The sequence below is a fragment of the Chenopodium quinoa genome, unplaced genomic scaffold (genome assembly GCF_001683475.1).
Source record: "Chenopodium quinoa cultivar QQ74 unplaced genomic scaffold, ASM168347v1, whole genome shotgun sequence".
Taxonomy (NCBI): Eukaryota; Viridiplantae; Streptophyta; class Magnoliopsida; order Caryophyllales; family Amaranthaceae; genus Chenopodium; species Chenopodium quinoa.
Window position 1 is genome coordinate 5,601 of NW_018742642.1, and position 11,818 is coordinate 17,418.

The window sequence follows — 11,818 nt, forward strand, 5'->3', positions numbered from 1 at the left end:
TTATATGTTAGCTATTTGACAATAACACTTCCTTATCTAGAAGGGGTGTATTTAGTGTCTGGGATAGAATTATATAGTTCATTGATCACCTTTGTGCCGCACCTCCATGAGAACACCTCCATGAAAAATAATGAGAGTTGTACAGGTTATGTGACTTTATCCTTTGGCACCTATTTACACTGTTAATTTCTATTTTTACCCTAAGGAATGGAAGGTGGAACTAAGAATTGGTGGATGTTTGCCAAATGGAGCGATGAATATGAACAAGGAGTCGACGAATATGTCAAAAGGGCTTTTGCTATTAAGTCTCAAGGAAATCAAATTTGTTGTCCATGTCAAATTAGTCATTATCGTTTTTGGCGGTGTGAAGGTGTGGTGAGAGACCATTTAATTTGTAATGGTTTTGTTCCAAGATCGGATAAGTTATCAGATTTAGGGTTCAATATCCAAAGAGAAGAAACTATTTTGGATAATGATGAAGGGTCCATCCCAAATGAATCTAGCGATGACGTAGTGAGGTTGTTGCATGATGCACGTGATGCTTTTAGAGATGGGCCAAATGATGAGGCAAAAAAGTTTTTGAGGTTAGTTGAAGAAGGGCAAGAAGAATTGTATCCTGGTTCCAAAAATCACTCAAAACTTTCCTTCATGATTCGACTTTTTATTTTAAAGTGTGATCATAATCTAACCAATGCCGTATTTGGAGATATATTAGAGCTTATAAGGGAGGTGTTGCCTGATGCAAAGTTGCCAGCTTCTTTCAATGAAGCAAAAAGTGTTTTGAAAGTGCTGGGGTTTGATTATACAAAGATTAATGCATGTCCAAACGATTGCATGATATATTGGGAAGAGCATGAAAATGCAACAAGCTGCCATGTTTGTAAAACACCAAGATGGAAATCAAAGGACAAAGAGGATGACATAGAAAATGGTAAGGGAAAGACCTATAGAATTCCTCAAAAGATTCTTAGGTACTTTTCGATAAAGAAAAGGCTTCAACGACTATTTATGTGTCAAGAGACGGCGAGATACATGACTTGGCATGCGGATGGGCGTGAAACTGATCATCTTTTACATCATCCAGTTGACGGCCAAGCTTGGAGGGAATTTGATTCCTTATACAAAGAGTTTTCTGATGACCCGCGCAATGTGAGGCTAGGACTAGCCACAGATGGCTTCAGCCCGTTCAACTCAATGAGTATTGTACATAGTACTTGGCCAGTTATGTTGATAAATTACAACTTGCCTCCTTGGATGATTATGAAGCCTGAGTATTTGATGTTAGCACTACTAATTCCGGGTCCTTCTTCCCCAGGCAATGACCTTGACATATATTTGCAACCACTAATGAAGGACTTGAAGGATTTGTGGGAGTTCGGACTGGAAACTTATGATGCTTCGAGTAACCAGAGGTTTCACATGCATGTAGCATTGATGACCACCGTGAGTGATTTTCCTGCTTACGCGATGTTATCTGGCTGGAGCACAAAAGGATACTTGGCGTGCCCTGAGTGTCATTATGAATTAGATTCTGAGTGGTTGCCTTATAGTGCTAAGAATGTGTATAGGGCAAATCGTAAATTTCTACCTCCATTTCACCCTTGGCGTTGTGATAAGAGGAATTTTGATGGGAAAGTTGAGGAAAGACATCAACCTACTCCATTGAATGGAATTGATGTAGCTAATCTGTTGCGTGATTTTTCCAAATGAATTTGGAAAGAAGCAAAAGAAACCAAGGCGTGATGTTGATGATCCGAACCCGTGGAAAAAAAGGGTCATTCTTTTCGAGTTACCATATTGGAAGCATTGTCTTAATCATCACAACCTCGATGTAATGCATATTGAGAAAAATGTGTTTGATAGTGTCATTGGGAAATTGTTAGACATTTCTCAAAAGACCAAGGATCATAAGAGTGCTCGTCGAGATTTGGTAGAGCTTAATTTGATGCCGGAGCTTCAACCAAGAGAATTGGAAGATGGTGGTGAAGAATTTCCAAGATCCCGCTTTTGGATGTCATTGGAGCAAAAACGTAAATTCTGCCAAGTCTTCAAAAATGCCAAATTTCCTCAAGGCTATGCTTCTAACATTGGTCGATGTGTACAAGTTGGGGAAAGGAAAATTGCAGGCTACAAAAGCCACGATGCACATTTTATGATGAATTATTTGCTCCCAATTGTAGTGAAGACAACATTATCCAAAGATGTTGCTACTCCTTTGATTAGACTTTGTGCTTTTTTTAAAATTATATGGAGTAAAATGGTTGATCCTCAACATCTTGAAAAATTGCAATCTGAGTTAGTTGAAACATTATGCCTACTTGAGAGGATTTTTCCACCTGCCTTTTTTGATATAATGGTACATCTACCTCTACACTTAGTGGGCCAAATTAAATTGGGTGGACCTGTAAGTTCAAGGTGTATGTATGGGATTGAGAGGTATCTTCATGGACTAAAGCAAGATGTTCGAAATAAAGCTCGTCCAGAAGGCTCAATGGCAGAAGGATATCTAGCCAAAGAATGTGTTGCCTTTGTAGCTAGATTTTTGAAAGGATCAAACTCGGCCACACTTCAGGTTAATGCTTGTAGTACATCACAATCATTTCTTCCTAAGGTAGGACGTCCAGTAAAAGGGAAAGGAAGGACATCAAAGAAAAAAGACCGTGAACACATACTTGATCACAATCAATGGGTACAAGCGCATCGTTATGTCTTGTTCAATTGTGACTGCGAGGAAGTTGAGAAAATATATAAGGTTAGATTACCAACCAAAATGTAGTTTTTTTTCTTTTTTCTCTTGGTTTTCAATATGTTTTTAATTGTAGTGTTAATAAAGTAATCTTTTTATATTTCATAGTGAGCACAAGGAATTTGTAAGCGCTAGAGGAAAAAGGAAATGGAATAGCATTCAAGATCACAGCAAGGATTTTGTGGATTGGTTTAGGGAGAAAGTTGATTTCATTGTTGAAGAGGGCCAAGACATCATCCCTAACAATATCATATGGTTATCAAAAGATCCTTCTTACATTGCTAAAAAGTATACTGGGTACTCAGTCAATGGTTATAGCTAGGTTCCATACCATGAAGCGCGATGCTAATTGTGTAACTCAAAATAGTGGAGTCACTCTAACGGCCATGACACATAGCTTTGCAAGTTCCAAAGATCAAAATCCTATTGAGGCTAATGTCAATTATTATGGTTCAATAACAGACATTATTTCAATATCTTACCATGGCTACTTCTGTGTCGTCTTATTTAAGTGTGTGTGGTTTCACTCTGAAAAAGACGATGATGAGCTTGTAATGATTAATATGTCTAAGACAATTTCTAAAGAAGAACCATTTATCTTGGAATCTCAAGCACATCAAGTGTTTTATGTTGAAGATCTTAATAGAGATGGTTGGCGTTATGCTGTTCAAATCCCTCCTAGAGAGCTTTCTGATGGTTTTTTCCCTAACAATTTATATTACATTATATTGCACTACTTTCCATATTATATTATATTATATTATATTGCATTGTTTTTCATATTATTATCTTTTATGGTTTGTAAACATGTTCTCATTGAATGGCTTTGCAGATGAAGGGGAGTAAAGCAAAAGCTTCTGATTCCCAAAGTCAGCTTCCAGACTATGAGTTACAAAGGCTCAGAAAATTGAAGTATAATGCTGAAAGAATGTCAGCCCAAGGATCGGGATCCTTGGCGAATAAGATACTGCAACAAAAAACACGCGACATACTTTGTTCGAGTGTGAGGCATACAGATGATGGCTCCTCAGGAGACTTTGATATGGAACAGGAAACTCTTGGTAGTGGAAAAAGACAAGTATGTGAAAAGGTATCTTTAGTAACTTGAATTTGTTGCTTTGTATATATATGTATTACTTATATATATTAATTGTTTGACTTATGCATTACTTGTTTTGCTTTTGTTTTATAGGTCTCTTCTCAACAACATCCAGTTCCTACACGGGAAATTCAAAGGAAGCAGCAAGAACAGCAATTGGGGTCAACAAAGGCATTTGTGAAGAAAAGAGCTTCTGTTCTCTTGGCTCAATGTCAGCCTACCTCGAGTTTCGGAAACGACAAAAAGATGAAGCGCTGATGATGAGCAGTGAGGTGCATGAAAAAGGGCAAAATTATGATGATAAGCAGCTGAATGAGACCGATGATGCTCTTCAGTTCAATTGTGAGGGCAATGATGAGGGCAATGAAGCAGCGGACCGAGCAGTTATAGCACAGTTTGGAATGGAAGGTATATTCTGATCATGATATTCTTGTTATATACATACATACATATATGTACTTCATGTACAACAACACAGAGTGACCTTTATAACAGATCAGCAGATAACATTTTTTAAGAGTTCGATTTTTCTGATTTGATTTTAAGAGTTTCGCATGGAGTTTGATTTTTTTTAGTTCGATTTTGCAAATGTAGGCTTCGATTTTTGCTTATTTTTGCGGATCTATAGTTCGATTTTAGATTTTGAATTTCAGAGATTTAGTGTTCGAATTTAGGGTTTGATTTTAGCTGATTTTTGCGGATTTTGTTTTCGAATTAATGGTAGTTTGGGGTGCGAATAGCTAAAATGCGAATTGTGTGTGTGTGTCTGTGTATGTATAGCCCACAAGGTTCTGCTAATATGTATACCTTGTGGATAAGCTAATATGCGACTTGCTTCTGTTTGCTGCTCTCTGCTGCAAGGCTGTTTATGCTATTCTGTGAAGCTTTGTTTCTTCTGTCTGGTGCTGGCTGCTTGTTTTTCAGTTGTTCTTTGGTCCTGCGTTGGTGCTCCTTGACGCTGTTATGCTGTTGTTTTCCTCTCTTATATATCAAGCAAGTGTTATAGGTAAAACTTAGTTGATCTTTATTAACTTGATTCCATAAAGAATTTCTGCCACTTTTATTTTGATTTAGTAAATTCATGTATTTTTTGAGAGATCGAGATAAGTCATGTTCCTGCAGCTAGATAAGAAACTTGGAAACTCTGCATTAAGTTTATTTGATCCAATATTTAAGTAACTTAACCTCAACAATTTACTAAGTTCAACAGGAACTGCATAAGCTATATCATTATTATACAGGTTAAGGTACTCAAGCTGTAATAACTGACCGATTTCAGCATGTATAACACCTACAAACAAGTTACTGTTGAGGTCTAAGTGAGTAAGTTGAGAAAGATTACCAATTCTTGGTGGGATTTGACCCTGCAGCAGGTTGATATTCAGGGATAAGCTTGTAAGACTAGGAAGTGCACTGAAGTCAAGGGTGCTGAGTGTGCCGTTGAGGCTTTGATTATTCAGCTCGATGTTGGTGACAGAGTTAAGGTTGTCACGGACAATGCAAGTCCAATTGCTGCAAAGACTTTGGGCATCGGAATGTCTCCATGATTTGAGTGAAGAAGGATCAGACAAGGAGTTTTTCCAACGGACTTGGGCTTATTACGGTCAAACAAGAACCTTATCCAAAAGTAGGCTTGGGCTTTTTTTTTTTTTTTTTTTTTTTTTTTTTTTTTTTTTTTAACTTGAGCTTAAACAAACAGACTAAATCAGGTTATTAAAAGAGGATAAATTACTATGAGTCGTGGTCATGCAAATATGCGTCTGTCCACTCGTTCTGTTCTGTTATATGAAGCTCTGTTTCTTCTGGCTGCTTTCTGTTTTAGTGTGGTGTTTTCTGTTTTATTTTTTTCTTTTTTCTTTTTTCTTTTTTTAGTTTTTTTTTTTTTTTTTTTTTTTTTTTTTTTTTTTTTTTTTTTCTTAAATCTAAGGTTATATTGGTCAGAGATTTTACTTTATATATATAAACTTGTTAAGCTGGATAAACTTACGAATGCAGTGTTTATTACCACAGAAACATCAAGTGAATTGTCCTCGAAAAGGAAAAAACAGCGAGGTCGAACAATGCTCCACAAAGTTCACGCACATTCAAGAGAGGAGCGTCCTATGATTGTTCTGAACTCATTAGGTTAGCCAGTTGGACCTACTAAGGAGATTGTGCAAGAGTTTCAAGTTTTTTCTGGGAACGGTGACAAGGGATTCCGAACTTGCACCGCTTAACTACAAAAATTTTCCTAGCCTACCGACACTTGATAAGATATTGGATTATGTCCAGGTAGTATACAATGATACTGTCTTAGTTGCATTACACGTACACCTCCACACGTTACTAATGTTTGAGCTTGAACAGGAGAAGTATATGGTCCCCCATGCCGGGTTAAATTGGGTGATGGATGCTGTAAATAGTTGTTGGAAATATTATAAATGCCAAATCAAGAAGAAACACTTCTATGCATATGATACGGATGATTTAAGGTGGGAACATAAACCAGATTCAATCTCCGATCAGATGTTCCAAGATCTTCTACAATATTGGCATACCAATGAGGCGAAGGTACTGTATATTGATTCTAATCTAATTCTCTCGAATAATTTTATCTAATATGTGTTTAATTTTGAATTAAATGGTGGTTTCCGATTTTCCCTAGGCAATTAGCCACAGCAACAAAAGCAATCGTCTAATGTTAGATGATATGCACACTTTAGGACGCAAATCATATGCTATTTTACGCCATGAGTTGGTAAGTACATTTTTTAAAATCTAAATTATAGGCATGTTGCATATATTTTTATTCTAATTTCATATATTATGATTTACATATATATATAGCAACAACAAGATCCAGACAAGAAAGAACCTTCTCAAGCAAATTTGTTTACAAGGAATCAAGAAAAAGAAGTGCTGAAAGGACATACATTAGCAGCTTTGAAAAAGCAAAAGAGAATGTTGTGAGTTATTCGATAATTAGTAACATTGTACGCCTAAATATTGTTAGTTATTCGATAATTAGTAACACATTACTATGTTTGCCTAAACAGGACAAAATTGATGCTTTGGAGTCAGCAGAATCACAAGAAGATGGTAATGTATGCAATGACCCTTACAGTGAAGTGATTCCACCTCCTAGACGCAAAAGTCCTTTGCATCTATATGGCTCGAGTGTGAAGAAGAGTGATTTGAAGAACAAAGATACAAAGTCAAGTTACATACTCCCGGAGGAATTCCTGGTAGGCAAAAAAGCACAATTAGTCCAAGAAATTGCACCTACCATCACCGCTGCAGTTTTGGATTCAATTCGCGAGGTGAACCCCGGGATTAATCTTGTGGTTCCTAGTACTTTGCAGCAATTGACTCCGCATGATGCATCTAGTGCACCAAATCGGAATACTGCCCAAAGTGGACAATCTTCAAAATCATTTAATCAGGTTGAATTTGCACTTCTCTGCTCTGAACTTTCTTTTTTAAACTTTCTTTTTTAAACTTCTCTGAACAGAAACATGTCATTGGTTGATTGGTTGTGCTAAATAAATAACAGAAGGTTGATTACAAAACATGACTTGCGCCAACTTTTAGTTTAACATATGCTGTAATTCAGAAGTTCTGATTCTAAATTCTGTAATATAGGGCTTTGTTTGTCATATTGCTAAATAAAATGGCTTACTTCATGAACTATTAATTCTGTTTTAATATCACTAGGGTCTAGGGTGTTTATAATAGTAGCCGATCCAATTCTTTTCACATACTGGTACTGTAGCATTTGTACTTTCATGAATAATGACATTGAGACAATCATATTGGTATTGTGATGCACATAACTGAATTGGAAATCTACTAAGCAATATCGTACGAACAGTCTATTACTGGAGCATTATGGATGGCCCCTTTTAGCTTTGGAGGGTTCCATAGTTTTTGCTCCAACATCGAACTATGGCTTCTGATGACTGCATAGTATTAGAACTACTGTGTGGGCAAATACGGGTCAAACATTTTCATCATAATCAACTCATTCAAGCCTTTAACCAGATTCTTTTTAATCCTCCCTTCTCTAATACCCCGCCTCTTGCATTTACCTCATCTTGCTGGTGCTGAATTGCTACTTAGTGCAATATTAATCAGCTATCTAGTGTTTTTGTAAGCTTGATGCTTCCTAGTCTTCATCACGCATAAGATCTTGGACACTTAATAGTTTTTGTCTCTGATTTGTGATTTCATTTTTTCTTTTTTTAATGTCTTTCAATCAATAACTTAAGGTACGTTCTAAAATACAGAACCATGGGAAGCTCTACCCAAACAGTGCAACTCTTAAGATTTTCGGTTGATCTGCCATGGCAATTTGTCTTGTGTTTGCTGATTCCACATGTCCATGCTGCCTTAAATTATTGTATTATGAATTCCTGGTTTCTGTCAAGTTATCTGTTTGTCTCAAAATGCTCCTGCCTGCTGCTGCTGCTGCTTGCCTGCCTGCCTGCTGCTGTACTGTGTGTTGCATTGTGTTGCTGTGTGTTCGTGTTGTTGTGCGTTGTTATTGTTGGTGTTGTTATTGTTGTGACTGTTGTGTTGTGGATTACTTGTCCTAATATATTATTATTTGTTTTTTACATGTAGGTGCTTGATGACGATGAGCTACCCCGGGATGAATGAAGTACGGAATAATGTTGCAAGTACTTAGTCATCTGCTTGCCTTCTGTTGCTACTACCCATCATGTCAGCTGCTTGCCTTGTATTGCTTCTGCTTTTCTCCTAGTACTCAGTGGTCAGTTTAATGTTGCTGTTTGTTATGGCTCTGTCTATGTTCTGCTGCTGCTGGTTCTGGTGCTGCTACTGCCCTGTCAGCTGCTGTGTTGTCTTCTGCCTGGTGCTGTGCTACCTCCTGCCTGGTGCGGTGATGCATCTTCCTAGCTGCTGCTAGTGTTGGTTGTTTTGTTTGCTGTTTTATTGTTTCCTTGCTTTGACGCTACTACTTAGGGCTTTGGGGCCGGTGTTTGTGTGCCCTTTGGGGCTTTAGGTGTCTTGGAGTTTAGGCCTGAGGGCTAATTGTATATGTACTTTCTTTTGCTACTTTGCAGCTCGTTTTGGTAATAATATTTTTATTTACCAAAAAAAAATTATAAATATACTAATATAATTTATATTTATTATATATTATACCTTTTAGATTTAAACGAATTAATTATATATAGTATATAGGTATAATATATAATTATATATTTCAAAAAAAAAATTAAAAAAATTACCTAATACAACGGTTTTAAAAAAAAAATAGAAAAAAAGGATCTAATACAACGGTACTAAAAAAAAAGACCTAATCCAACGGATTCATCAATGCGTTGGATTAGGTCTAATTATTCCCAAAAAAACAAAAGGGAACCTAATCCAACGGATTGAAGAAATCGTTGGATTAGGTAGATACCTAATCCAACGGATTGCTCAATCCGTTGGATTAGGTTTATTTTGCCGTTGTATTAGACCTAATCCAACCCTTGCAAATGTGACGGTTGGTAACCGTGGTTTTGGACACCTAATACAACGGAAAAAGCCGTTGTATTAGCTCTTAAATGTAGTAGTGTGTGCAGCTGCCTAGGCTGGCTGTGCAGCATGTCAGGGCTGCTGTGCAGCTTGCCTAGGCTGGTTGTGCAGCCTGCCAGGGCTGCTGTGCAGCTGCCTAGGGTGGCTGTGCAGGATCTTTTTTTTTTTTTTTTACTTTATTTTTCCCTAGACTAACATGTACGTTTGCCATTCTTACAGAGTGTGTTTAATATTCCTGATGAGCCAGACAAGAGAAGATCGTTTGAAGGTTTTGTACAAGAGAGATTCAAAAACTTCAAAAGTTCGTTGAGAACAAGATGGATCCATAAGAAACAAAGGCATAAACCGAAGAAAACTGTGATGGGTAATGCAAGAAAGGAGGAACCTGAGAAGAAACCGTGGGATGTATATCCACAAATAACGGTGAAGGACTGGGAGAAGTTTGTGGCGAAATCAACTACTACTACTGCACTTGTATGTATTATAATATAAATTAGAGTTGTTTCCTCAATTTTGCTCACTACATATTATGATGCGAACATTTGGTAATGTGTAGGAAAAAAGTCAACAAGCTACGAGCAATACTGAGAAGAAAATGTATAACCATCATATGGGTTGTAAGACATTTGCGGAAAGTAGACCAAAGTGGATCAAAGAGGGTCTATACCCCGCATCCAAAATACCATCATCTGATAAACCGCTTGATTCCACGGTCACAAGTTTGGTAAGTCGTGCAAATGATTGGTGGTGTGCTATGCATGGGATCGACAAGAACACCGGGAAGTACATCATGCACTCGGATAAAAGGCCAGTAGCAGATGCACTTGTAAGCACCCTTTGACATTTATGGTAATATTCCACAGTTATTATTAAATATTTCCATAGAAACTACATCTAACTTAGAACTGGAAACTTTTTGTGTTGTTGCAGCTCGAGCATACGTCGGAAGTGGTTGAAGGCAAGCTCACTCCAAGCATAGAGAACGATCCTTTTACCTTGGCTTTGGGAAAACCATACCACCCTGGCGAGTCATTGGTGCGGGAGGGAAACAACTAGGGTGGGAAAAGCTTATGGGTTCAGAATACACTAGATCAAGAAGAACTAGATCAAGTGTTAATTCGCCTCACCATATGAATGCCAAGGAAAAGGAATCAATTAAGGCGGAGATACGCAAAGAGGTGCAAGAACAATTGCAAAGTCAATTCAATGCCATTTTAAAGCACATGAACTTGCCAACCTTGTCTTTGCCCCCGATAACCCCAGTGGACTCATGTAGTCACCCAGAAGATGCCGGGGACGATCCACTTGTTGAGAGAGAGGTAATTGAATTACAGTTGAGAACATGAACTTCATATCATCAAACGAGGCCTTATGTAGCATAATTATTTTACTATTGCAGATTCCTACTCCTACGCATGCAGACTCAAGGGGGATTGCAAACCAGACACCTGATCCTTTTCCAGATGTTCAGGTAAATTTCAAGTCTTAATGAAATGTAAACGTATTAGGCTTACGCTGGTTAATTAGTTCATAACTTGTCCTAATCAACTGTGTAGGAAGAGACGCCTTGTGAGCTTTTTCACCCCGGCAAAAACGTGGATGGAGAGTTGGTGGGGTATGGTAGCGCACAACCGTTTGACAAGGTCCATTTTAAGTCTAATACTAGTACCCACTATATCTCGGTCGGGATCAATTCCATAGTACCAGGGTTTGAGGACTTGCCACTACCGGCACCTAGAGAGGAATATGACTTCATCACGCTGCTTGATGCGAAAGGTAGCTTTGTGCAATGGCCACGTGATCGGGTGAGGTTGATAGGAGGGGTAAGTGTACACTACTTACCTTGTTTTTAAAACATGTCCCAAATAGCTTGTAATATAACCATGTGCTTTTATGTTACAAATGAAAATCAGTCATCTAAAAGGAAGAAGGTGGAGAAGCCAAAATCTAAGAATGTCCAACCTACAAAGAACATGGAACAAGGACAAGGGTTGAAGAGTTCGAGAGGTTCTGCCACGAGTTGTACTCCACTAGTAGAAGTCGGCATCCTGAATTCGCTCTCTAGAGCTTGTACTTTTCTTCATAACCGTGTGAGTGAGTTGCCTAGGGGTAGATCTATTGAAGTGATTTTACTAAGGCATTGTTTCACTATGATGAGGATGGGATCGCACCAATTGCAAAAGAGGATGTGAAGGAATTTCTATCCGGTGCCATGCTTAACATTTCCATCGTTCAAGCTTTCATGAGGTAATGCAATGCCACTATTCCTAATCATTTTGTTGCATTTTCGACTGTAAACAATGCTTTTAATAATTATTCCCCACAATACTGTCATGAAGGGCACTACAGGAGCACGATGCTTAGGCGATTCCAAGGCTGCAGTTGGGTGGTTTTGCCCCGAGCAGACCTCGCTTACCAGATGATTGTGCAACCCTCGTGATGTGGAAGAT

The 11,818-nt window shown here is 38.0% G+C and overlaps 5 protein-coding genes across 5 annotated transcripts; all 5 read left to right on the forward strand.

Moving 5' to 3' along the window:
• Positions 1-207: 207 nt before the first annotated feature.
• LOC110721945 lies at positions 208-1,710 on the forward strand. Its single transcript, XM_021901182.1, has one exon. It carries the CDS (start codon positions 208-210, stop codon positions 1,708-1,710), a length of 1,503 nt encoding a protein of 500 aa, XP_021756874.1.
• A 1,368-nt stretch (positions 1,711-3,078) lies between these two features.
• On the forward strand, positions 3,079-5,883 carry LOC110721946. Its single transcript, XM_021901183.1, has 5 exons — positions 3,079-3,297; positions 3,383-3,442; positions 3,579-3,836; positions 3,939-4,253; positions 5,856-5,883. Exons 1-4 carry the CDS (start codon positions 3,079-3,081, stop codon positions 4,101-4,103), a joined length of 702 nt encoding a protein of 233 aa, XP_021756875.1. The 3' UTR covers positions 4,104-4,253; positions 5,856-5,883.
• Positions 5,884-6,173: 290 nt separating this feature from the next.
• On the forward strand, positions 6,174-8,483 carry LOC110721947. The gene is made up of 4 exons (XM_021901184.1): positions 6,174-6,395; positions 6,490-6,582; positions 6,881-7,267; positions 8,448-8,483. Exons 1-4 carry the CDS (start codon positions 6,174-6,176, stop codon positions 8,481-8,483), a joined length of 738 nt encoding a protein of 245 aa, XP_021756876.1.
• Positions 8,484-8,607: 124 nt separating this feature from the next.
• On the forward strand, positions 8,608-10,424 carry LOC110721949. The gene is made up of 4 exons (XM_021901186.1): positions 8,608-8,719; positions 9,588-9,842; positions 9,925-10,194; positions 10,299-10,424. Exons 2-4 carry the CDS (start codon positions 9,729-9,731, stop codon positions 10,422-10,424), a joined length of 510 nt encoding a protein of 169 aa, XP_021756878.1. The 5' UTR covers positions 8,608-8,719; positions 9,588-9,728.
• On the forward strand, positions 10,424-11,612 carry LOC110721948. Its single transcript, XM_021901185.1, has 4 exons — positions 10,424-10,687; positions 10,768-10,839; positions 10,925-11,191; positions 11,293-11,612. The coding sequence occupies exons 1-4, from the start codon at positions 10,439-10,441 to the stop codon at positions 11,317-11,319; spliced, it is 615 nt and encodes a 204-aa protein (XP_021756877.1). The 5' UTR covers positions 10,424-10,438; the 3' UTR covers positions 11,320-11,612.
• The last annotated feature ends 206 nt before the right edge of the window (positions 11,613-11,818 follow it).

What these genes read in the sequence shown, in the direction of transcription:
- LOC110721946 (XM_021901183.1), top strand. Translation starts at nt 3,079, where the DNA reads ATGAAGCGCGATGCTAATTGTGTAACTCAAAATAGTGGAGTCACTCTA. An exon ending in AAAAAGACGATGATGAGCTT is followed by an intron (nt 3,298 to 3,382) that starts GTAATGATTAAT and finishes TTTATGTTGAAG; the next exon opens with ATCTTAATAGAGATGGTTGG. An exon ending in AAAGACAAGTATGTGAAAAG is followed by an intron (nt 3,837 to 3,938) that starts GTATCTTTAGTA and finishes TTTGTTTTATAG; the next exon opens with GTCTCTTCTCAACAACATCC.
- LOC110721947 (XM_021901184.1), top strand. Translation starts at nt 6,174, where the DNA reads ATGTTTGAGCTTGAACAGGAGAAGTATATGGTCCCCCATGCCGGGTTA. An exon ending in GGCATACCAATGAGGCGAAG is followed by an intron (nt 6,396 to 6,489) that starts GTACTGTATATT and finishes GATTTTCCCTAG; the next exon opens with GCAATTAGCCACAGCAACAA. An exon ending in CTATTTTACGCCATGAGTTG is followed by an intron (nt 6,583 to 6,880) that starts GTAAGTACATTT and finishes TTGCCTAAACAG; the next exon opens with GACAAAATTGATGCTTTGGA.
- LOC110721945 (XM_021901182.1), top strand. Translation starts at nt 208, where the DNA reads ATGGAAGGTGGAACTAAGAATTGGTGGATGTTTGCCAAATGGAGCGAT.
- LOC110721948 (XM_021901185.1), top strand. Translation starts at nt 10,439, where the DNA reads ATGGGTTCAGAATACACTAGATCAAGAAGAACTAGATCAAGTGTTAAT. An exon ending in ATCCACTTGTTGAGAGAGAG is followed by an intron (nt 10,688 to 10,767) that starts GTAATTGAATTA and finishes TTACTATTGCAG; the next exon opens with ATTCCTACTCCTACGCATGC. An exon ending in ATCCTTTTCCAGATGTTCAG is followed by an intron (nt 10,840 to 10,924) that starts GTAAATTTCAAG and finishes TCAACTGTGTAG; the next exon opens with GAAGAGACGCCTTGTGAGCT.
- LOC110721949 (XM_021901186.1), top strand. Translation starts at nt 9,729, where the DNA reads ATGGGTAATGCAAGAAAGGAGGAACCTGAGAAGAAACCGTGGGATGTA. An exon ending in CAACTACTACTACTGCACTT is followed by an intron (nt 9,843 to 9,924) that starts GTATGTATTATA and finishes GGTAATGTGTAG; the next exon opens with GAAAAAAGTCAACAAGCTAC. An exon ending in GGCCAGTAGCAGATGCACTT is followed by an intron (nt 10,195 to 10,298) that starts GTAAGCACCCTT and finishes GTGTTGTTGCAG; the next exon opens with CTCGAGCATACGTCGGAAGT.